We start from the raw sequence: 25499 nt of genomic DNA, 5'->3' as shown, positions 1-25499 counted from the left end.
CATTTTGATGGGGGTGAAATGCAAGAACACTCTAGAGACCTGGTATGGTGGCGCCACTGCTCCGGCCCTCTGTTGGGCGAGCGGTGCACTCTTAGGTTGGGAGAATACGTGCGCGCCCGTGCGCGCTTACATGTTTCAGCGCGGCAGTGGCGGTTGCGGCGGCAGCGTTTCTTTTAAAACAGCAATCTTTGTTCGCCTTTTTGTGCATAAGTACACCGTGCTGACTCACGCTGACTTGTGTTTCACGTATCCGTGGAAAGGCAGCCTGTCAAAAGATATCATAGCGCTAGCAGGCACGGACGAGAAAGACACAACGGGGCGTCCCGGCGCGATGGTGGAAGCGCTAGCGGACACGGACGTCCCGTTGTGACTGCTAGCGCTTCAATCATCTAGTCCAAAAAACCACTTTCTTAAAGCCGGCCTCTCCGCGACTCTGGACGGCATTCAACTAAGTCCCCTCACCCCCCCCCCCCCCCTTTTTTTAAACGAACATGTGTGGCCCTACTGAGAACGAGGAAGAAAAACGACAGGACAAAGGATAGGATCTCTCGTTTATCTCCCTCGTCCTGAGTTACGCCACAAATATTTATATGCACCAACTCGCTGAACGTACCCGTTCAGCGAGTTGGTGTCACCCGAGAAAGGCAAGAGACGTCTTCATCCCGCTTACTGCTGAAAACCAAGCTATGAGCGCACCCTTCCGCAGAGAGAAAAAAAAACGCAGCTGCGTGCAGCAGTAACGAGAAACAATTAGTGCTGCTACGTCCCTTTGAAACCGCACTAGGAGCCCATCGGACCACACACACCATTTCGGGCCGTGCGAAGCGCCCATGAATCTCTTGTTGGGTGTCGTCTGCTAGAAGAGCGCGTCGACGGCTCTCGCGTGAGCATGACTGCGAGAAGCAACCATCGTGTGTTGTTTGTTCTGCGGTTGTCGTAGGATTGAAGATATGGACAGGTGCTTCAATGAGTTGTTTGTCGCTTTGCTCGAAGTTGTACGCGAGTGGGATAAGTTGTGCGGCATGAAAGAAGAAATTCCTGAACGCGACGGAGACTTCCCACATCGTCAAGGAGCGCATATAGTGCAAATGAAAATCGTGGACTACGACGTACGAGTGGCGGTGAGCTTATTATTATTTTTTTGTTTCTCTTCAGGGACGTTGCAAATGCGTGTCTGTTTCCGCACTGACTGCCAGTGCTCGCCGTTCGGGCAGACACGACTAGATCACGCGTCAGAGCGAAATACGCTGGCTTTCTCTAGACGGCATGCAGCCTGCTCCTTCTTTATTTCTCTCTGTCCTGCTATGTCTGTGTACACAAATCAAACAAATAATAACAGTTGAATGAAAGTGGGATCATTTATGGACGAAGTTCGACGAGTTGTTTACACGCCGCTCAGCTCTAGTGGAAAGTTAACTTCTTTATTTTCGTGTAATTTCTGTGGGAACCGGCAGAATTCTACAGGCGGTCGTTTGCCAACGGTGTTCCTGCAGCTGTTGTGACAGCCATGCACGCAGCAGTAAGAGAAAATGCCGGACTTCAGCGACCCGCTTACCGTCCCGGCGCGCCCCCGGGCAACCGGCTCCCATCCTAACTTTTCCGCTGCGTACGGGAGGGGGCGCTGTCACCTCGGCTTGAAACAGCAGTGCACGAGGCCTTATATAGCACGTTAGAGAACTCGAGGTGGTCGAAATTGATCCGGTGCCACTACGACGTGCCTCGTAATCATATCGTGGTTTTGGCACGTAATACCAAGGAATATAAATGAAATGTACCGTATGTGTCAATCGCATAAAATACCGAAATCTTTATTCCTCCGATGTTAGTGCTGTTAATATATATATATATATATATATATATATATATATATATATATATATATATATATATATATATATATATATATATATATATATATATATATATATATATATACGTGATCTGGCGTGTTTATAAGGAAACCCACCACGATGTACTTGTTACTTTGAAAAAGTCTGGTCCCACAGACGAAACGTTAGTGAAAATATACAGTGCCAATCTATATCTATACTGGTGAAAAAAAAAAAGCACTTCAACTGTTTTTCTATTTTTATTGCTAAGCTTTACTAGCTTTACTAAGAGCCAGCTCTTTGCACGTGTCACTTCAGCTTGGCACAGTATACCTTAGACCATGCATGCTGTGCATAACGTTCGCGTGTGCTCGAAAGCCCGACTTACGCCTTTTAATGAGCGGGTCCGAGTCCGGCCCGGCCCGCAGCCTCAAGCCCGGGCCCGGCCCAGGCCCACAGCTTCAAGCCCGGGCCCGGCCCGGGCCCGCACTTTCAAGCCTGAGCCCAGCCCGGGCCCACCGGAAAACGCTTCGGACAGCCCGGCCCGGCCCGCGGGCCGGGCCGGGCTTTCGGGCCGGCTCGGGCCCGTGCAGTGCTCTACTTCAGATCACCCGCCTAAAAGCGGCCTTTCTGACGTCACTGTTGCCGTGCCCAACGTTGCCCGCCTTTACTGCGCGGCGGAGTGCACTAGCGGCGTGCACCATTCGGGCATCCGGCAACATCACATGCATGCGGCATTTTGTCGAACTTTGTCAGAGCGACATTCACGAGCGCACAAAACACACGCGGCAGTGCGCATTACCTAAACTACCACTGAGACGCGACCGCGTGAGCGTAGCAGGGCGTCGGGCGAAGCTCAGTTCGGTGAAAACGGAACCTTTGAACCACGCGCGCCGTTCCCCATTGCAACGCCGAAGAGGTTCTTTTTTCCATGAATCAAACAGAAACGAACAAGCAGCATTTTATTACGTCTCTTGATGCGCGGAATGTTCTTTTTTTATTGCAGCTAGTTTGATTACGAGTGATTAATTTTAGTCCGACTCTGTCACGTCATCGGGATTATTTCCAAAATGTCCCGCTCGTGGCACCCATCGTGTGATACATTCAGCTTATTTTCTCGGTAAGTAGAGCACTGATGTTGATAGTATTGATGTTTTAGACGTTGTCATACATTGATCTTTCACTCTGACATAAATTTTTATTTGCCTTTAGTGTCCCTTTAAAGCGCCCCCCTCACGCCCTTTGCTCCATCTTGCTTGTGACCAAGAAAGCACGCTGAAGTAAATGGTGTATATAAATCGCTCGCCGTTAGCATGCTGAAGGACGTATACCTCATAGCCCAGCCGTCTAACGCCGCGCGCTGTGGAGCGAGAGGTCGCCCGTTCGATTCCGCGGTTAGGAAAAAATCTTTCTGAATTCTTTTTCTTTGTGGCTTTTGTGCATATATCAGTGGTGGAAAAACTGCGCAAATTGCGCCAATCTGCGCCAACTGGAGATTGCTGCTCCATACTGCTCCAAAAGGGTCTTTTTTTGCCTAATTTGCGCCATTACTGCGCTACAACGTGGTTTTGCAATCGAAACTAATGTTTCGCGGACAGCGCGTTTCGTGAGCGGTAATACGTCATGGTCGCCATCTTTTACGCTTGCGCTGCTGCATTTGCGCCCCAGCCGTTGTGACAGCCGATGCAGTCCCACTCAATATCAGTGGCAACGCTGTAACTCCAGCGTACGTACGTTAACTTTTTGCAAGCGATGCGCACTGATGCGAACTCCTCAATGCTCTAGCGGTCCTGGCAGCGGATGGAGACGCGTTTGGGTTCCATTATTAAACTTAGCGCAAAATAACACTTAGCGCAATACTAGACTTAGCGCAAATAAAGCGCGCAGTATGGTTACCACAGCGCTACGCTTGCTGTGCCGTACGCATGCGTTTATCGTAATAGCGCCAACGCAGCGTGATTTCCAGATGCACGGCTCGCAACGCTCAACTCCGCAACAGCGAGATGCTTTCGTTTCTACAAAGCGGCGCGCGCTTGAACGCGATCCCGCACAACGAGCAGCAGCGATCGGCGGTTAAAATCGTGCAGTAGGCTTAAAGTAGCGCTACGCGACACGCGTGCCCGAGAATGTACACCTGAAGATACTTCTTGCACGGTCACTACATAAAACTTTAATGCAGCGGCCGTGCTTATTGCGATAAGGTTGTCAGCGAGTCACACTGGCGCGTTCGTCGGTGGCCGCCACCTCGCATTCGTCCTTTCACTATGCTTAACCACAAAGGCATCGCCGCAATCGAGCGGAAGTAGGAATCATTTATCGACCGATTTCCGCACTTCTCGAAAAGAGAGAAAAAATTGTGGCGCCAGCAAGTTCAGCGGTGCAGTAAACTTTTATGGCGCAAAGGTATACGTGGTACCATAAGCGTGCGCAGGGTTCCTCATTAGGGAGGGGAGAGAGGTTTCATGGCAGCGCCCCCCCCCCCCCTTCAGCTCTTTGGTCGAGTCCTAAAGACCTAAAGAGATGTTCCACAATGGATGAAAAATGAAAATGAAGCGATGACGTGTCTCTCACAATGGCCTGCCTTTGGTCCCTGGCTTTCTGGGAGTAAAGATGGGAGGTAAACAGTTCTTGGAACGTAACATCAGGGGCCTTCGGCCGCCATTATCGTAAAAAATATGCGTGGCCGTAACCCTGCTTTATCAAGAATGGCGGAACAGGTTTGACTGAGTAGACGTATGAGGCAGACCTTGCGCCCCACTTCGGTGATCGGGAGGGGTGCGGATGCCCCCCACCCCCTCCGGCCACCTACGTGCGCACGCCTATGCGCAGTACGCAATGCACGCACTAACCGGTAGGCATAGGATGAACACGTCGTAACAACGTTTTAGTTTTTTTTATATATATATAATGTGTGTGTGTGTGTGTGTAACGCAGGAGACATGGTTGTACGAAGATCCATGACAACGTGTTTATTAAACACTTCATCTTCCTCCTTCACCCCTACCGCACCACACCGCTACACACACATACACACACGCATATTCATGATAAATGATGAATTCATGATTCATCATTAATTTGTAATTCATGACGAATCCTACGTTCTGATTCATGATCGTCCTACATTTTTTCACGCTATTTTCATTCATGATTAAAGCTAGGTTTTCATCTGATTATTTCATGAAAAGCCCGTGCCTGCTCCAAACGTAGGGGTAGCTGCTCCAAAAGCAGATTTTGCCTGCTCCAATTTCTGCTCCAAAATGCTGGAAGGCATTCCCACCACTGATATATACATACGTATACGGGACATGACGGCGACGGCAAAAATCAGCCGAGAGTGTCCATATAATTGCTATCGCAATATTAAACGGAGAAGCTGGAAAGAAACCATTTTGGGACGCACCTGGCTCGGTGAGGCAGTACGAGGCGCACTTCTCCATGGAGCACAGGTCGGGCAGCCACCTCTGCTTCTGTTCGTGGGTGCCGTACTGGTCGATCATCCACAACGCCATGCTGCGACGAACAAGAATATCAAAGCCTCATTTGCTTAGTGTTCACTGTGCCGTCACTCCTTATCGTCGAAGCAGAGCTGGCCCATAAACGCATACCGCTAGCTTTTTTCTTTGTGTGGTTCATTTTACGGAGTAAGCACACACACACACACACAATTATATATATATATATATATATATATATATATATATATATATATATATATATATATATATATATATATATATATATATATATATATATATATATATATGTGCAGGGGTGTTTCACCAAGTATTTAAAAATTAAACATAGGTGCCACGCTTCTCCAATTAACAAAGATTGCCTAATGAACTTTCAAATAGTAACTCTGGAGAAAAATCTTCAATACAAAAGTTGTACCAGTTGTTCAGAAACATCGGATTTTTTCATCTGCGCTAAGATACCACGTGACTGCCGCCTAACGCGTGGCTCTTTTAGTGCCCTCAAATGTAAGTTAAACGAATCATCAAAGGCTGCTCCACGCACGAAGGTTGATTGAACAGGCTATCGGTGACTGCGATAGACGCTAAATGATGGTAGGGGCGCACCGTCTAAAAAAATCACGCTGTCATCACGCTGTCACCCTCGCCCCTTCACTGGTGCGAAAAGAAAATAAAAAATGCCTCCGCTGCATCAAATGCTGCATACGGTCTCGTGTGGCATTTGCTCCGCGGCTGCCGCTTTTTCGATGAATTTTTTTACAGCGCAGCTCTCAGGCGCCCGTTCCTACGTTGAGCGGCGTCGCCGTCGGTGGCGTAATTGATAGATATGAAAAAAAAAATTCGGCAGATCCCACGTACCGTCGGAATCGATGCTATGCGAAGCATGCGTGGGAAAGTGACTGTGGCGTAATTTTTCACATTGAGCAAAACGTAACGGAATGACGCTAGAGAAATGCGCAAATGGTATACACACACACATATATGTGGAAGAGTCACACATTTGTTATATAACCAGTTGTTTACAGTTGCGCAACGATGCAACCAGCATCATGGGTGTTACCAACGGGAAGCTGATAACGGGAAGCTGATATAACACGGGAAGCTGATATGAAGTGCTTATATTTTTCAATATTAGATAGCACGGATTCAAACAGGACAAAGAAGGAACACAGATACACAGGACAGGCGCTACGCGCAACTAAGCTTTCTTCAGAAAAATTTGTCTAGACACATACACAGCCGAGTGGCACGCGCAGGCGCCCTGCACGTACGTTAGATTCACAGTTACAGTTGTAACACTTGCGTTTCAGTTGTTATGCTTGTGACGAACAACGCACGCACGTTTCTCGAACTCGTGTGCATGTGTGGAAGGGGTTTTTGACAGTTCTTGAACAAGGCCATCATCACCGTGAGCAATGTTCACCAGCAGCTGGACACAACTTGTTATCGAATCCGTCCATGATCGCGGCTACGAGGGGTCTAAGTGTAGTGAAGTGCAATGTATAGTACAGCTGGTGGAAATCGCGGATGCCTCTTACGAAGAAATGATCAATGATGCCTCCTCTCCTGGCCCTGTCAACGAGGTCTTGTGATGCCCTGTTTACATCCAAGCCGTCTTTCATGCAGTGTAAGAAGCAGGCGTTGTTGGGTTTTGATAAATCATTGTTCAAGTCACCGACAATGATGAGGGACATGGTCCGCTCGGCAGAGTTGTTGTAGGAAGCACTGACCCCGGTTTTTGCGCAATCCACGTGGTCCACGTTGGGGACCACGTGAACGAGTGGATGTTAGTCGAGCGTCTTCCAGGGCTGTTCTGTCTTCAGCTCCCTCAATTTCATTGCGTCCGCCGCGGTGTTGTAGCGGTTACGGTGCTCGATTGATGAGCCGAAGGTCGCGGGTTCGATCCCGGCAGTGGCGGTTGCATTTCGATGGAGGTGAAATGATGAAGACCCGTGTGCTATGCGGTGTCAGTGCACGTTGAAGAACACTGCTTCATCTTCAAAGGTGCGCTTAGTGAACACAAACGACACAAACGAAAAAGTACAGGACATAAGGCAACGAGCGAAATACACTGCTTAAATACTGGCTAAAGTTGGCTATCACTTTCTTCGCGTGTCAATGTGTATGTTCGCGGTTACTGTGTTGATTGAGACTCCGCATCACCTGTGGCACATACCCGCATAACATGAAGTCTGGTATTGGGGTATGTGCCACATGTGACTGAGAGAAAGGGTTTCATGACGTACGCGACAGGTATTTTGCGTTATTGATGTCATGACCAGTGAATCGCGTTGTTCATACATTGATCCTCCCAATTTCGGTATATTACAACCTATGGAGACGACCGGAAGAAAGCCCGGACGTAGGCGGCTAGATAGATAGATAGATAGATAGATAGATAGATAGATAGATAGATAGATAGATAGATAGATAGATAGATAGATAGATAGATAGATAGATAGATAGATAGATAGATAGATAGATAGATAGATAGATAGATAGATAGATAGATAGATAGATAGATAGATAGATAGATAGATAGATAGATAGATAGATAGATAGATAGATAGATAGATAGATAGAAACGGCCAAATTGCCTGAGGTTCGCTAAGAAATGCGTCGCATTTAATAAAATGAGAAAAAAGATGGTTGGTTGATCCCTCCGTCATAGGAATCGGTTTAACACGAAAGTGAAACGTGTCGTCACAGAAATAGTTTATTGTTTATAGTGCATTGGTATATGAGAGCTTGTACAATGTCTACTGTTGTTTGGCAGATATAGCACCGCTTGATGTGGACGCATCGCACTCACGTTGACGCCTAGTGGCACATCTCCGTACCGACGACAAGCGCCCATGATCATGATTTAACCCTTGCGGTAGCTGAAGTTCTTAACATATACGTGAACTCCGCAAATGATGAATCCCGCGCAAAGATGCCATCAACAAGCACATAATAAACACTAATGCTCGATAAGCACTCCTACAAAGCGTCGTGAAATGCGAAGAGAAACGCTAGGCGCGTTGTGTCTTCCCTCTAGCCTGGTCGTTACTTCTCACAGGGCGAGCAAGGAACGCGGTGCGACAGCCAGGTGAGCATCGGAGAGCTATTAGTCGATATGGATGGATGCTATGAGCGAGGCTTGCGCTAAAACCGCCATCTCACGGTGTGTTAAAGCGTTGACGAAATTAAACTTGTATTGGAAACGCGCCGAATGGGACGGTCGTTGCAACTGCGCGTTCTTTTTTGTTTTTTCGAGCCTGGTGGCACAGATGTCACCGCCCCGTTATAAAGGGGACGCTCATAGCATCCATCCATCCATCCAAGAGCACTGTGAGAGGCAAGTGTGAAAGATAAAACACGCGTTCATGTCGCCTCCGTAATGTGTTTGGCGGTAGCTCAATGGGCTAAACGCCCGCCAGCCATCGTCGCGGACCGAGAGGTCATGGGTTCGACTCCCGTCAACGGAAGTTTTTCTTAAAGTTTTTTTTTTCTTTGCTATCTGATGGCATTCATTTTGCTGACGTACTTCCGTGACGGAAATGCGTCATGAAAGTTTTGGTGGACCCCGGCATAAAACACTTTCGTGTTAAAAAAATACCCAGGATCCAGCGGGTACCTCGCTTATCCGCAGAAAGACGAATAATGGCGTAGTGGGTGCTGTCCTACTTCACAAAAAATATGATTTATGGCATAGTTGATACCTTGCGGAAAAGCAAAACTTCAAACACAGTTGGCCTTGCCCCAACACGAAGCTGCGCTCAGAATTCGCATTAGGCGGTATCGTAATCGTCGGTGAATTTTTTGTTGTTGAAACGTACGTGGTGCTCATTTTGTCGCTTAACGTCCATCGCAGTCACCGATAGCCTGTTCAATCGACCTCCGTGCGCGGAGGTCGATTGATAATTCGTTCAACTTACATTTGAGCGAACTAAAAGTGGCGCGCCTTAGGTGGCAGTCACGTGGTATTGTTTTTAAATTCGCGCGCTTTAAAGAAATTCCGGAAAAAATTAAGCATAATTAACCTTACCATAGATTGCAAAATTCGATGTTTCTGAACAAGCGCTGCAACTTTTGCATTTGTATTGAAGATTGTTCTCTAGAGTTGCTATTTAAAAAGTTCATTAAGCAATCTTTGCTAATTGCCGAGCTTGGCGGATGGGAAATATATTCTGACGTGCTCTATATGGCTCACAACAAGACTGCGCTAATTGGAGACGCGTTGCGCTTGTGTTTATTTTTTTAATACTTGATGCTTCTTAGCTGAAGACCCTGTATATGCACCGGGTGTTTTTTTCTTAGAAGGTCCGCAATTTTTAAAGGACTTAAGGTGACTTGCTTTAGGTTTGTTTTTACCCTGAGGCTCTAATGGGCGCCAGATTAGAGGTAGACTGCTTTGATTAGTTCGCTAATTGACTGAATACGTTAATTAAAATTTCAAAATATTAGTATTGGGGTAAAATTGGCGGTAAAATTTTACTATGGGGGTATGTTGCATTAGCAGAATTGGACATCATCCTCAAGATAGTCCAGCCAAGAAAAAGAAATGTTCATTAACAAGAAAGAAGAAGATGTTTTAATGACAAGAAGGAGGAGAGGTCGGCCTGGAAGTGGGCTTCTAGCCTGCTACTCCTCACGGGGGTAAGGGGAAAGAGGTGTGATGATAGGTCACTACGGTATGGCACAATGAGTCACTGTACACACTGTGTAGACACTGTGTTCATTAACATATTTTCAGCGCGCGTTACGAGGCGAGAAAAAGTCAACCTGGCCGGCAGCTTCACAGCGTAACTCATTCGCTCCACCTAGCGCGGTTGTCGTCACCTGAGGTCTAGACGGGCGGCCTGTTTCGCTTCGCTCCGCGGCCAATGCGTTTTATGTTCACTCGCGGCAGTCCACGGGGCTGCATGCAGAGCGCAGCAAAACAGGCAAACCGCGCACTGTGAAGGTCGAAGAACGGACGACGCGAAGACAACAAAACATTTTCGCGCAAAGAAGAGCACAGGTAAACAAGCACAGTCGTCAGCTGTAGCTTGCGAATGAACTAAGTTGGAAGCAAAAGCTGTGTATGTACAGTACTCGCGGATTGAAACAGCACAATTTAGGGCTGTGTAACGCACATACCTTCGTTTCCACTGTCTTTCAGTTCGGGTCATATCGGCGTAATTTCGACTCGAACGCATAGATCAGAGCCAACATTATCTTTAGAGGCCAGATTCGTCGCGACACGATGTGTTTATAACTCGAGCAATTGCGCATACAAGTCGTTATACCAAAAAAAAAATAATGTCGCATTTGAATTCGCGAGTACTGTACGTATTCCGAAATATGAACCACACAAAGAAAATAAAGCCAGCATCAGGCGTTCGTTTAAGAAATGTCAAAGCACAGTCGAGAATATGGCGTTATCAACAATGAACTTCACACAAAGCGTGTTTCTTTTTTTTTAAATCGAGCATACTACGTTGAGAGAAAGCACGCGAGCGCAATGTGTTCCATTCTGTAATGGACGTGTTTTAACGTATTTAGCCAGGTCATCATAACAATTATATCAGCGTTAAATACTGAGCGAAATTTCAGGATCGCTATTAAATTATGAAAACAATATCAAGACTCGTGATAGCCTTGCGCCATCGCAAAAGTGGAATGCCGTAGATCACGGCATAGTTATCCGCCGATGCCTCGTAAATATCACCAACGCAATTCGTTATTGCTAAGCTCTCCAGAACAAACCGAACACGATTTGGAACAACAACAAAAATTAAATTCTGGGATATTACGCACTAAAATTATGAGGCACGCCTTAGTTCCGGGTTAACTTGGACCACCTTTAACGCATACCTAAACTTAAGTGCCTTTTTGCCCGCCTAAAAATGCTGCCGGGAATCGAACTCACGTCCTCGAACTCAGCAGGCAACACTTTCAGCTGCTACGCCATGACATCAGGCTGTTTTGCACAAAACTATAAATCTGCTGCACGAAGCGAAGCAGCATTGCCAAGGCCATAGATGCATCATCATCAAACGCGAAAAGTCGGAGGCATCAACGCGAGTGATGCAAAAAAATCGTCATGTGGTGACGTCACCCCACGAAGTCATTCGTGACGTCGTTGTGCTGGGACAACGTGACGTCAGACGTCATCACGTAACATCGTCGCTTGGTCAAAGGTGAGCCGATCACGGAGGCGCCGCAAAACCACGTGATATGCAAAAGCGTCCGGGCGATACAACCGACTGAGGAAAAGAAGAAGAACGTGGCAAGCTTCCTTGGGCACAGAGGGGCCCAAGCCAGCAACGCTGGTTGCGAGACTCACTGGTGCACGGTGATGTAGGCGGTAGTGCTGACGCATCCCTTTGCGAGAGCCTCGAAGATGACCGACGCGTCCAGCCTGCTGAGTCCCGCTCCTCCGTACTGGTCCGATATGTAGACGCCGCCGAAGCCCAACTCGCCGGCCTTGCGCATCGCCTCGACCGGGAATATCTCCTGCACGTCATCGCCACATTTTATGCCCTCCTTCTTTGCCGAACAACGTCAAATAACTTTGTAAGGCCTCATATGTCTCATGAGTCGAGAGGTTTGGACAGGCATGACGATACTTCGCGAAACCTGCGGAGGCATTGCGGCATGTTGCGAGGACATCGCGAGACCTGGGCAAAAATGTCGCATGAAGTTATCACTGATGTCATGTTTTCGCGCCATCGTCACATATTACAACAAATTGTGACGTCATGATGATGACGTCATCACGCAGTATCGTAGCCTCGTCAAATGTGGGCGATCCGGGAGGCCGTGCAACAACGGGCGAGGTGCACAAAGCTTCACTGGCGCAATAATGGAACGTCAAAATAATTTAATGAATAACAATTTTTGGGGGTGAAAGTGTCCCGTAAGCGAAACGCGGTAGGCGTGACCTAGGTTAGAGAACTTCACGGGCCCGGAACTCGTTCAAGTTCATCCCCCCCTCTCCCCCCGAACCCGGCCCGGTCACTCAAACCGAGACCCGGACAGGGCCCGAAACCGAGAAAAAATTTCACCTACCCGGCCCGGCCCGAACCAGTAATCTATAGGGGGTGTTGCCCGGACATGTCATCGACAGCAGGCCGTTTTAAGTAGCAAATATTTACGTTTTCCTGAGGCATGCTTCGCTAACAAGTATACGTTAACCTACAGTAATTACTTGTACAAAAGCGCTTCACGGTCGAAATAGCCGAGTGGACATACCGGGTGCCATGAACGTTTGTTCGGCAGCGGCATACTGTACCTATTTTTTTCTGCAAATAGAGATGGGAACCGCCGAGAGCGTTTTGTAGCAGATATTGTACCAAGGAAAGTGATTTGAGGCATGTCTTCAGTATCAGTAGGAAGCCCAATACAACATACGGGTCACAGAACAGAACGCTTTGTTCCCTTTCGATGTTTGTTGCGATCTCTATGGAAATCTTGTTGAACATATCGCAACTGGCGCGAAGCTAGAAACATGAAAAAAGGTCGGAGGAAAGAGACATGTTACTAGCCTCGCGCCAGTTACGATATGTTCAGCAAACTAAGGCACCTACTCGCCCAAAAACAAGTTGTTCTAGAGTCTATGGAAATAATTTTTTAAGCATGCACTATCAATAAAAACTAGGGGTGTGCGAATATCAAATTTTTCGAATACGAATCGAATACGAATATCCACCTTCGAATATCGAATATCAAAGGGAAAATGCTTCCACAGTAACAATATTTTATTTAACATGTAGCTATATGAAAAAAAAAAACATTAACAGCCTGACTGGCAACACAACATACACTGCTATCTCCCGAACACAATGTCCAGGCTAGCACAATGCACATCACAACACAAGCAAATATCACGGCACAATGAAAGTAATGACTACATGTTATCATGAAGAAATATGAGTTGCTCCACATGATCAGGCAGCAGGCGCTCCCTTGTAACAGAGACACCCCCCCCCCTGCCACTGCAAAGGCACGCTCGCTTGGAACAGAAGTGGCTGGTATGTATAGAGAGTTACATGGGGCAAAGCTTTGCCAGACTGGGGTATCTGAAGGTGCCTACAGTCCGCCACCAGTCACGTGGGTCACTGTCTTTCTTCAGAAGTGGTCCCGCATAGTGAACGAGTGGTAGTGCGGCACGTTACGGCCGCATAATATAGAAAATGTACGCTTACATGATCGCCAACAACGCTGCACGTCGGAGATGCACCAGCAATAAATCATACGTATTGCGGCGCTCGTCGCAGGCAGATATCGTGCCTCCGTGTACTTACGATGTTTATCGCTCCTCTCGGCAACGTTTTTAACGATACGAACGCAGCAGAAATGTGGAAGACGAGTTACTTTATGCATGATAATCGAATCGCATATTAGAATTTTTCGAATATTCGAAGTTATCGAATATTCGAAACATTTCGAATACACGATTTTGAATCGAATACGAATATTTCGAATGTAATATCCGACGAATATTCGAAACTTTCGAATATTCGCACACCCCTAATAAAAACCCAACCGTACAAACTACTACATTTGTAGCGCCTGTCTTCAGCGCAGTAGCACCTTACCACAGCAAGAGAAATGGAGGGGTAAAGCCAATTTATTACCTTTGCTGTAAATACACTAACATAGATAAAAATTACAACGAACCGGGTTACCACGCGTTTTTTCCGAAATAAGAATGGACCGCCGGAAGCAAAAAAAAAAAGCAAAACAAAACATGGTCGATCCCTCCGTCATAGGATTCAGTATAACACGAAAGTGAAATGTGTCTTCACAGAAGTAGTGCTTATTGCGTAGTGATGTATGAGAGCTTGTACAATGTCTATTCGTGTTTGGCAGCTGTATAGCACCGTTTGACGTGGATGCACCCATGCTGACGCCTAGTGGCATGTCTCCATCGCGACGACTAACGCCCATGATCATGATTAAACCATTGTGGTAGCTGAAGTTGTGAACATGTATTTGGACACAGCGAATCGTGAATCCCACGTAAATATGACATCAACAAGCTCATAATCAACGATACGACAAACAGCGCGAAACACGGGACAGTGAATGAGACGGACGAAGCGCTGACTTACAACCAAGGTTTTTTATTCCGTACATGGGGGTATACAGTAGAACCCTGGTGATACGATCACCGCTCGTACGAATTTCGGGGTCATACGAATTTTTCTGTGGTCCTGGCCAAGACCCTTTAGCTTGCAATGTAATGGAGTACGGATGTTACGAACCGATTTTCAACCCGCGACGTTTGATACGAACGTACGCTACCGCGCAGGTACGAACAGGTGCTGCCCGCACTGTCGCGGAAGACGCGCCAATCGCGCGGCCGCAGGAACCCAAGCGCGGGCAGCGCGCCGCGCGCCGCGCCGTCAGTTTGGCCATCAGCGGCGCGTCGTAGCCTCTGAGATTGTGCACGAGAATCTTGAAAGCCTTAATGCGCGTTTGTGTGCCTTCGTGTTTAGATTACATATGACGTTGGCGTCGCGTTTTTTTTTTTTTTAGCGCGCTGACGAGTGCTGCTGTGCTCGAGGCAGCGTCGTTGTACTGTGTTTGCACATGCCTGCCACGCCGATGCAAGCCATGTCCTCGCAATCAGACATCCCGGTAAAGGTGGACGAGGGCCGAAAGAGGACGGACTTGGCGAAGAAGCTAGTCCTCGCAACGTCAACATGCACGTTTGTTGAGGGCTCGCACACCTGCCAACTCTCCAATTTGCACCGGAGACTCCCGATTTTTGAGCAAACCTCCCGATTGTGCGGGCACGGCCGTAAATATCCCGAAAAACATCCCCAACGCCAACGCGATAACAAAAGAGTCAAAACAAAGGACAGCGGTTGACAAATTTTCTGGCCTTCATACATCGCGTGCAAAGCGCTCCTTAAGTCACTTTCGTCGCAATACTCAGTTGTCATGCGGAAAAGCATACTAAGAATAGGAAGGGGCTAGTAGCTGTCACGGGTCACATCACCCCTGGTTCATCACGCGCGCAAGCAGCGTATGTTTACGAGTACGAGTATGATCATTCACGTTTAAAACTTTACTGGAATTTCTTCAGAGCGCTTCATGACGTTGTTACGGCCATGAGAAACAATAAATGAAAACGGATGCCAGCTTTCTTTTGTCGCAGAGTAATTTTGCATGTTTTCTGGTGATACGAATTTCGGATGATACGAATATTTTTGGCGACCCCGCGAGATTCGTATCACCGAGGTTTTACTGTATATGGCACACGCAACATGAAAGGAAGGAGAGAAGAACAGTGACGTGGAACTTTGTTCACGAATTCTATGTAAGCTTCTGAAAAAATGTAAAAAAACATCATTCACTTGACAGATGCGCAATTTCCCTGGTGAGGAGCGCTAACGAAGGCACACTCACGCACATATAACCTTTTGTTGTCAATGCAACACGCCTCATAATTCTCACGTGCTCGTTGACCACTGTATCGCCGAAGTATCTGACATTTATCAAACATAGCATGACAGCCGCATACGGAGCTGTGCGCAGCTAGGTGGCTGCCAACAGAGCCCCGCATTAGATTGCGGTGTTCCCTGAGGCGGTCACACCGGCAAGTTTAGTTTGGCCGATGTAGCAGCGACCACATGAGAGGGGGAAGCGCGTTATGACAGCATTCAACAAACTTTTTGGCGTGTTTCTTATCACACACGCGAGGCCCTCTGTCTTCTCTGTTCACCTTATTGAACTTATTTTTTGCTGAAAAGACAACTCTGACGCCTGCTTTTTGTGCTACCCTTTTTAAACTATGCGTCACCCTATGCAAATACGGAATGACCGCTGTTTTTGAAAGTTGGCTCCTTTCCTGACGACTATTCAGTTTTTTTTTTGCTGTTTTAAGTCTTCTAGAAGTCCTTCGGCTATGGAGCACAGTAAGTTGTACAGGCAGCCTGCCATGCGCAGTCTGCGAATCTGCGAGTCAAAACTAGTACACATTGTGTGATGGCATGATCGCGACAACGCTGCCCCTAGACAAAATTTCGCAATCGCTCGCTTGACAAGTTTGGAATGCGCAGAACTGTAAGGTAACAAGCTTTTCTTGGAGCGGGGAGCGTACTGCCAGCACACATGATCGGATAAAAACATTTCAAGGTCAAGAAACCGAAGTCTGTTACCAGTGGGAAATTCAGTGGTTAGTTGCAATTTGCTCATGCAAGAGCGAAACACTTCAACAATTCGATCGGCGAGCGTCAGAGTGGTTACACCTGCGAAGGAATAATATAAGTCTGAATAGAAGGTCACTTGAGAAGGACACCCTTGCTGAAGAAAGTCTTCTTCCTCCACATCAAAGACGGATAGGGAACGTTGCAAGAAACTTCCCACAAGGCGCTGCCCTGTTCCGAGACATTGACGCGGAAGGGAACCTCCGGCTTATGCGTCTTTGCCGAAAATAACACCGAAAGGTTCAAGCCCTTCACCGACCGCACTGACGACGCCAGTTTCTCAAGTCCAGCCTCTTCACAAAGTTTGGCCGCCGCTGCCTTGACCTTGGAAGGTTTGACATTCGTGACCTGGAAGTTGCTTGTGACAGCGGCATCCGCCTTCTCTCTGTAGACGGCTGTCGGAGCGAGGACAAATCCACCCTCCTTGTCTGCTTGAAGCAGCTTGAGATCTGCGGCGCGTAGCGACTTGATGACGGAAGTTTGGCGTAAGACACCGGCTTGCTTCATCGGCAAGAGGATCGGTTACCGGCTACCCGAACAACTTATTGTGTTCCAAAGCCGAAGGCCTTCTAGAAGACTTAAAACAGCCAATAAAACTGAATAGTCGTCAGGAAAAGAGCCCAATTTGAAAAACAGTGGTCATTCCGTATGTGGGATTGTGTATTGTGGGATTCTCGTTGCAGGTTTCAATTATGCACGGTTTGTGCCACACTTTTTTTTTTCTCTATCGCTATTTTAAAGCTGTATGCATATCCAACGATGTTGTACAGGTAATATGTGACCATTGGACTACGCGAGTATTACTGGCAGGAGGTGAACGAAGAGTTTTCAATCTTAAGGAAATATTTGTGGCTCAACGAGGAAGAAAAACAAGACAGGATATGGCGCCATCCTGTCTTCTCTCGTTTTTCTTCCTCGTTCTCAGTCGCGTCACAAATATTTCGTTAAGGTATATGTACCAACTCGCCCAACGTTACACTCTGCCAAAGCAGATTTCGATCTATTTTCGGAGTTCGTTCCATTTTCGTGATAAAGGTGCCAATAAGCTTATCGACGCTACTTATTGGGTGCATATGGTGTGCGGCAAAGCGACATCGGAATTCGTAACTATCTTTTTTCAGGCCAAATGTTTGGTCAAGCGAATATACTTTCCCCACTCCTTGCTAGACCTATACGATTCATGCACATTGTAACGAGGTCGAAGTCTGGGTCAGTTGGTACATAACGCTGAGGCAAAAACCAGTCAAGAAGACGCCGGACAAGGGATAGAAGTGACACACACCAGTCGTTGTGTGTGTCACCTCTATCCCTTGTGCGGCGTCTTCTTGACTGGTTATTGCCACATTGCAGCGCTTTTGCGGCATTATGGTGTACAAAACGCACATATGGTGCGTTTTGTACACCATATTGTACACCAACGTTGTACACCATATTGTACACCAACGTTGTACACCATATCGTACACCATATTGAACACCAACGTTTTGTACACCATATGTGCTAACGCACATATGGTGCGTTAGCACATATGGTGTACAAAACGTTGGTTTTAGGGATAGACGGGATAAAACATTCTAAACCAATTTCGACGTTTTAAAGACGCCACGGGAAGAGTAAATGGTGAAAAAGACGTAATTTATCCCTTTTGTGCTACATGGGACGTAGCTCTCGTACCACATTGCGGAATAAGACGAAAGCACACACGTCAACAACGTGGGCACACCAAGCACATGTCCATCTCGCGTCACACGACCACTGGGAGCCGTGACGGAGCCACGGAAAAAGAATTGCAACAACCTCCTCGCCGAGACGTGGGAGGCTAAGATCTCCGCACGGGACCTAAACGACCAACGAGGACTCGTCGCCAGGGCCCGGGAGGCGATCGCGGCCAGAGGATTCCTGGACTAAGGGACCCTCCCACCTAGAGTGACCCCAAGCTTAAGAGCTCGGGGACACTGTATTGGCAAATTAAAAGTTTATTTCATAATCATCATCTCTGGAGTGATTCTAAGGTATCGGTTGCGAAACTTAAGTGGTCGAAAACCTATTGCCACAGGCATCAACGCCCACCGAACGATTGAGGCGCGACTAGGTGGGAAGGGGACAAAAACCAAAAACTCAATGGAATTTTTTTTCGAATTCTCTTAATTTTATATATGCCAAAGTAAACTAGAAATTTACTTTACGGTTTATCTGACACTTGGCTAAATCGTTCATTGCCTCATTTTTTTTTTTTTTTTTTTTTTTTTTTTTTTTTTTTTTGGTCGAGCGCCATAAATGGGGGGCGTATGCACGCAGTCTGTGTGGGCTTGTGTTTAGTTCGGCTACTCTAGTTCGGCGCATGGCTGGGTCAACGATGCGTCGCTCACTTTCGTGCACTGGTTTCGTGCGTACCTTCCGTAGGTTAATAATTTACTTATGTGTTGTTTCCTGGCGTGACACTTCAGAGAAGCTGAACTAGCTCACAGAATGTGTAGATAACCGCTCCTGTAACAGCAGAATGCTTTCGCTGGCGCACGGCCGGCGTGCTCTCGCCTTCCGTGACGAATCTGGCGATGAATGCGGCATGCTAAGCGAAGGAACGCTGTACTGTAAGGTTGCCAAAGTGATACCCTCCAGGCTACTGTCTCGCTCCAGTGGTTTTCCTCGATTGGCCAACGTGAGTTTTCGAACTATTGTGCTATTCTGCTCGTGAGCCGTTGTATCATAACTTCATCTGCAAAGCATTTTGGCGTATTTCTTGTTGAATCTTTCTTTCCCAACCTTACTTGTTGATCTTTTTCTCTCGCACACGCAGTTGGCGAGCCATACAGACGCAATAAGGTGGCGTAGTTATCAAAAGCTTGTAAGAGGTCAGAAATTTAAAAAAATTCAATTTCGCGCCATATAGTGCAAATGCGCGACTTCGCCACCGCCTCCGGTTGTGACGTCATATTTTATTTATTTTTTGCTTGCTGTTAGTTGTTCCCGCGATACGTAGTTGGCGACGGTGGCAACGAGCCGCCAACTGCTTGACTCATGGGCTTCTATGGAAGTATCGCTACCAGTTTACATATACCTTTGTGATTCTATGTAACGAGGCTCCGCGCAGACCTTTTGTTTCAGTGGGCGGCTTGAACTTCAAAGAACGTTTCCCCGCTCTGGAGCTCTGTGATCGCTCTTGCGGTAATAAGTTACAGGTACAATTTCATGATGTTACATATAGTACAGCGGTTACAAAATAGCATTTCGGATATAAAATAATAACGAATGCATTAAGTCACAGAACAGTGAGATGGTAATGTCTGGTCTATTTACTTATAGCTCGCCAGTTTCACATAAAGGCTCCATGCAATAAACAAAACAAGTTCAGTACTTGTCCCTCATAAAACTTGCCCCACGTAAAAACAGCGTTTTCTTTTCGAGATAAAATACGAGCTGAGCGCAAAGTCCAAGCCCGGCCCCACCCAAGCCCGCCACTTCAAACCCGGACCCGACCTTAAGCCCGGAGCTTCAGACCCGAGCCCGACCAGGGCCCGCCGTGAAAACTACTTTACCCGGCCCGTGGGGCCGGGCTCGGTTTTTCGGTGCAGTGGTGTAACGTAAGTTACTGATGACGTCATCATGTAACATCATATTGACATCACGGATCGTGTTTTTTTTTACAGCAGAGCTGTTAAGCTTTTCATTTTGCCGTTATTCGTCGACAGAAAGCTATCATCATCATCATGACCCGGCGCGCGCTCTTTTCGTCCTCTTCTTCTGCTTGGCTCCCAGAACGCGTGCGCCGATTTGTCCGGCGTGGGATGCAATAACTCTGATGGCCGAGAGAACGAATACAGACGAGAGAAAGAGAGAGAGAGAGGAATTCTTGGCGAGGCCGGATTCAAACCCGCGCAGCCGCGATCTGAAGGCGAGAATCGTAACCACTCGGCTATCCAGGCACGCCAGCAGAGCATAGCACAGCCTTGCATAGTATTAGCCGCGAGATCGATCGGAGTAGCCGCCTGGCGGCTACGGGCTGAACAACGCCAAGTGTGGATGGCTCCCTGCGTCCTCTGCTTAGCCGCGGCGTGCTTGCATGCGCGCGTACGTCGTGCTAGAGCACTGCACGGGCCTGATTTTTCGGCCCCGGCCCACTTTATGAAGCCCGAGCCCAGCCCGGGCCCGTGGTTCCAAGCCAGGGCCCGGTCCGGGCCTGCTAGAGGATATTAGTTGTTGATGATGATTATTAATGATGCCTTGCGCTTTGTAGCGGGCGATCGGGCGGAAATTCCGGTGTGTACATGTATCCAAATGTTGCTTTGCCCGCGGTGGTAGCTCAGCGGTTAAGCTGTTTCGCTGTTAAGTCCTAGGACGGGGATGCGATTCCCGAGGCCACGGCGGCCGCATTTTGATGGGGGCGAAATGCAAGAACACCCGCGTACTTATCGTTGGGTGCACGTTAGAGAACTTCAAGTGGTCGAAATTAATCCGGTCCCCATTACGGCGTGCCTCGTAATGATATCGTGGTTTCGGCATGTAATACCAAGGAATATAAATGAAGTGTACCGTATGTGTCAAGCTCAAATAAAAGACTGAAAGCTTTATTCCTCCCATGGGAACAACCGTGATATGGCCCATTGTTAGTGCTGATATTTTTACGCTATAGTGCACATGTATTTACTTTGATCGTACGATTTTGTCCTATCAGGTCATCTAGCATACGTATATATATATATATATATATATATATATATATATATATATATATATATATATATAAAGGAAAGAAGTGTTAATTTCAAGGGCTCGTTTCCTTTGTTATACACAATATTAATGAGAACTAACAGACAATAATGCCAAGGAAAGTATAGGGGATGTTTTTAGTAATAAATGTAAGGTAATTGTGAAGAAAGAAAAGTGGACGAAAAGATAGCTTGCCGCGGGCAGGGACCGAACCTGCGACCTTCGAATAACGCGTCCGATGCTCTACCAACTGAGCTACCGCGCCGGCCATCCCCCCGTCCACTTTTTAGGGTATATGTGTGCATTTAAACGTGGGAGCGTCAGTCAGCGCCGCCAGTAGCCATGACGGCGAGTGTGGAACACTCTTTTTCTGCCTTGTTGGCGTCACGTAGCACGTGAACTTATTACGAGCTGGCAGCTGACCAATAATCCCTCGCATACCACCTGAAAGCATCAAGTCTGCAAGAACGAGACCCTCGCTATGAATGAAGGAAAGAAGTGTTAATTTCAAGGGCTCGTTTCCTTTGTTATACACAATATTAATGAGAACTAACAGACAATAATGCCAAGGAAAGTATAGGGGATGTTTTTAGTAATAAATGTAAGGTAATTGTGAAGAAAGAAAAGTGGACGAAAAGATAGCTTGCCGCGGGCAGGGACCGAACCTGCGACCTTCGAATAACGCGTCCGATGCTCTACCAACTGAGCTACCGCGCCGGCCATCCCCCCGTCCACTTTTTAGGGTATATGTGTGCATTTAAACGTGGGAGCGTCAGTCAGCGCCGCCAGTAGCCATGACGGCGAGTGTGGAACACTCTTTTTCTGCCTTGTTGGCGTCACGTAGCACGTGAACTTATTACGAGCTGGCAGCTGACCAATAATCCCTCGCATACCACCTGAAAGCATCAAGTCTGCAAGAACGAGACCCTCGCTATGAATGAAGGAAAGAAGTGTTAATTTCAAGGGCTCGTTTCCTTTGTTATACACAATATTAATGAGAACTAACAGACAATAATGCCAAGGAAAGTATAGGGGATGTTTTTAGTAATAAATGTAAGGTAATTGTGAAGAAAGAAAAGTGGACGAAAAGATAGCTTGCCGCGGGCAGGGACCGAACCTGCGACCTTCGAATAACGCGTCCGATGCTCTACCAACTGAGCTACCGCGCCGGCCATCCCCCCGTCCACTTTTTAGGGTATATGTGTGCATTTAAACGTGGGAGCGTCAGTCAGCGCCGCCAGTAGCCATGACGGCGAAGGTCGCAGGTTCGGTCCCTGCCCGCGGCAAGCTATCTTTTCGTCCACTTTTCTTTCTTCACAATTACCTTACATTTATTACTAAAAACATCCCCTATACTTTCCTTGGCATTATTGTCTGTTAGTTCTCATTAATATTGTGTATATATATATATATATATATATATATATATATATATATATATATATATATATATATATATATATATATATATATATATATATATATATATAAAGAGTCACAGTTTCGCCATCGAAGCAATGAATGCTATAGCAATAAAGTGGAATGTAACGCGAAGAACGGAAAGCAGCTCGAAATTGCCAGCGCGTCGCTCGAGCCCAAAGGATGCACGAAAAGAACGCACACAGGACGAGCGCGAACTATCATACATCACAGCTCGACACTTGAAGCGCACTGCTCAAACATAAAGCAGGACGCACGAAACGAACACGTACACACAGACGAGCGCGAACTAACTGTCACAGTGGTTACTTATTCCTGTTTGAACAGCGCGCTCCTTTCGCAAACGCGGCCGCTGCAGCGAGCGAAGTGACCTTCGTACGCTGTGTGACTTCAGCGCGGACATCGCGGCGAAAGCACAAGACGCACAACCCCCCGTTCCCCCTCCCGGCCTCTTTCCTCGAAATAAGCGCACGAAGGCGACCACGCCCTGTAGGGCGAAGAGGAACGGTGTTTGCAGGAGCGGGGTGACGATAAGCGCGCCCCCACGCGCTCTTCGCGCAATCTCGGTGGTCACCAAGAAAGCATGCTGAAGTAAATGGTTTATATAAATAGCTCGCCGTTAGCAGGCTGAAAGACGGTACTGTTCGTGGCCTAGCAGTCTAACGCCGCGCGCTGCAAAGCGAGAGGTCGCGCGTCGAAAAGATTTTGAGTTATTTTTCTTTGTGGCTTTATATATATATATATATATATATATATATATATATATATATATATATATATATATATATATATATATATATATATATATATATACCGTGCATGACGGCGGCGCCGGCAGAAATCAGCCGGGACTGTCCATATAATTGCTATCGCAATAATAAACGCACCAGTATAGATGTAATATATCTGTACTGGTGAAAAAAAAAAGAACTTCAACTATTTTTCTATTTTATTTGCTAAGCTTTACTAAGAGCCAGCTCTTTGCAAGTGTCACTTCAGCTTGGCACAGAATGCCTTAGACCATGCAATGCATAACGTTCGCGTGTGCTCGAAGGCCCTACTTATATAGGCATTTTAATGAGCGGGACCGAGTCCGGCGCGGCCCACAGCCTCAAGCCCGGGCACGGCCCAGGCCCGCACTTTCAAGCCCGAGCCCAGCCCGGGCCCGCCGGAAAACGCTTCGGACGGACCGGCCCGGCCCACGGGCCGGGCCGGGCCGGGCCCCTGCCAGTGCTCTACGTCGTGCACGTCCTCCGAGGGTGGCTTCTTCCGTGGTGTTAGCCCAACCTTAACTGCTTGTACGTATATACCTGTCATGATGTATACAGAAGCATGTGGACTTGCTAGGTTGTATACACACTGTAATAACATCAGTGAGTGTGGTTGTCGAGAATGCTGGGTGCGGTTGTCGTACACAGCATCATTCGCTAGAATCATTTCATTGTGGGTGCCGTTTTAAAGGGACACTGAAGAGCAAAACGATTTTCCTCATATGAGTAAAGTACTCTTTCACGATACCAAAAACACCACGCTCGCTGCGAGAAGACGCTTAGTAAGCGAGAAAACACGCAAAAACAAAATGTGGGTGGCGACGCCACCTTGAAGTTTCCGCACCATTCGCAATGACGTCACATGTTTTGACGGCGCCTACTGGACTACGTAGTTCCTAATCGGTAAAAATGAAGTACATTGCCCTCTGAGGGGGCCATAGACTTAACATACCAAGTTTGGGCTAATTTTGTTGAGCCATTGGCACCAAAATACGATAAATACACTTTGAAATCCGTGACGTCATGCGGGGAGATTTCGGCGCGAGATTTAAAAATGAGACTTTGACCTAGATTTTCTCCTTTATTAATAAAGCTATGATGGTGAAATTAACGACATTAGAGTTCTGAAAGCGCAGTTTATCGATCATTCATTGTTTCGCTCTAGTGTCCCTTTAAGTCGGTAGCACTAAAGAGCTCGTTTCGCGGAAATTCCGGTGTCAGCGGCGGTGTCGGCGTCGTTGTTTGTGAGCAAAAAATCAGCGTCGTCCGTGACCGAATAATCGAGAAAGATGCAAATAAAACAAAGAATAAAAACATTTGGTTCGAGTGACAATCGAACCCAGGCCTTCTGCGTGGCAAGCAGGTGTTCTACCCCCAGACCCATGCCATTTTTTTTAACACGAAAGTGTTTTATGCCGGGGTCCACCAAGATTTTCATGACGTATTTCCGTGACGGAAATAGGTCAGCAAAATGAACACCATCAAACGGCAAAGAAAACTATAAGAAAAAGTTCCGTTGACAGGAGTCGAACCCATGACCTCTTGGTCAGCGACGATGGCTGGCGGGCTTTTAGCCCCCTGAGCTACCGCCAAACACACAGCGGAGGCGACATGAACGCGCCTTTTATCTTTCACACTTTCCTATCACAGTGCTCTTGCATGGATGGATGGATGGATGGATGGATGGATGGATGCTGTGAGCGTCCCCTTTATAACGGGGTGGTGACATTTGTGCCACCAGGCTCGAAAAACAAAACAAAAACGCGCCGTTGCTGCGACCGTCCCATTCGACGCGTTTCCACTAGAAGTGTAATTTCGGTTAACACACCGCGAGGTGGTGGCTTCAGCCCAAGCCTCGTTCATAGCGTCCATCCATATAAAAAAAAATAGCTCTCCGACGCTGGCCGGGCTGTCGCACCGCGTTCCCCGCTCGCCCTGCGAGAATTAACTGCCAGGCTAGAGGGAAGTCTTCGCGTTTCACGGCGCTTCGGAGGAGTGCATACCGAGTATCAGTGTTTATTATGTGCTTGTTGATGCCATATTTGCGCGGGATTCACCATATGCGGTGTTCACGTATATGTGAAGAACTTC

At 47.3% G+C, this 25499-nt stretch overlaps 1 protein-coding gene across 2 annotated transcripts in view; it reads right to left on the bottom strand.

Annotated features, from left to right (window-relative positions):
* LOC119401262 (isobutyryl-CoA dehydrogenase, mitochondrial) overlaps positions 1–25499 on the bottom strand; it is an 88427-nt gene that overhangs the window by 19308 nt on the left and 43620 nt on the right. Inside the window, exons 3-4 of one of the 2 annotated variants that reach the window (XM_037667943.2) lie at positions 11619–11788; positions 5233–5342 (exon numbers count right to left, since the gene is read on the bottom strand). In XM_037667943.2, coding sequence (XP_037523871.1) covers positions 5233–5342; positions 11619–11788 — 280 coding nt within the window. The remainder of the gene's footprint in view (positions 1–5232; positions 5343–11618; positions 11789–25499) is intronic. The other variant, XM_037667944.2, reaches the window with a different exon arrangement.

The sequence above is a fragment of the Rhipicephalus sanguineus genome, chromosome 8, assembly GCF_013339695.2.
Source record: "Rhipicephalus sanguineus isolate Rsan-2018 chromosome 8, BIME_Rsan_1.4, whole genome shotgun sequence".
Classification (NCBI taxonomy): Eukaryota; Metazoa; Arthropoda; class Arachnida; order Ixodida; family Ixodidae; genus Rhipicephalus; species Rhipicephalus sanguineus.
The sequence above is the reverse complement of the archived record's forward strand: the minus strand, read 5'-3'. Positions and strand labels throughout refer to the sequence as shown.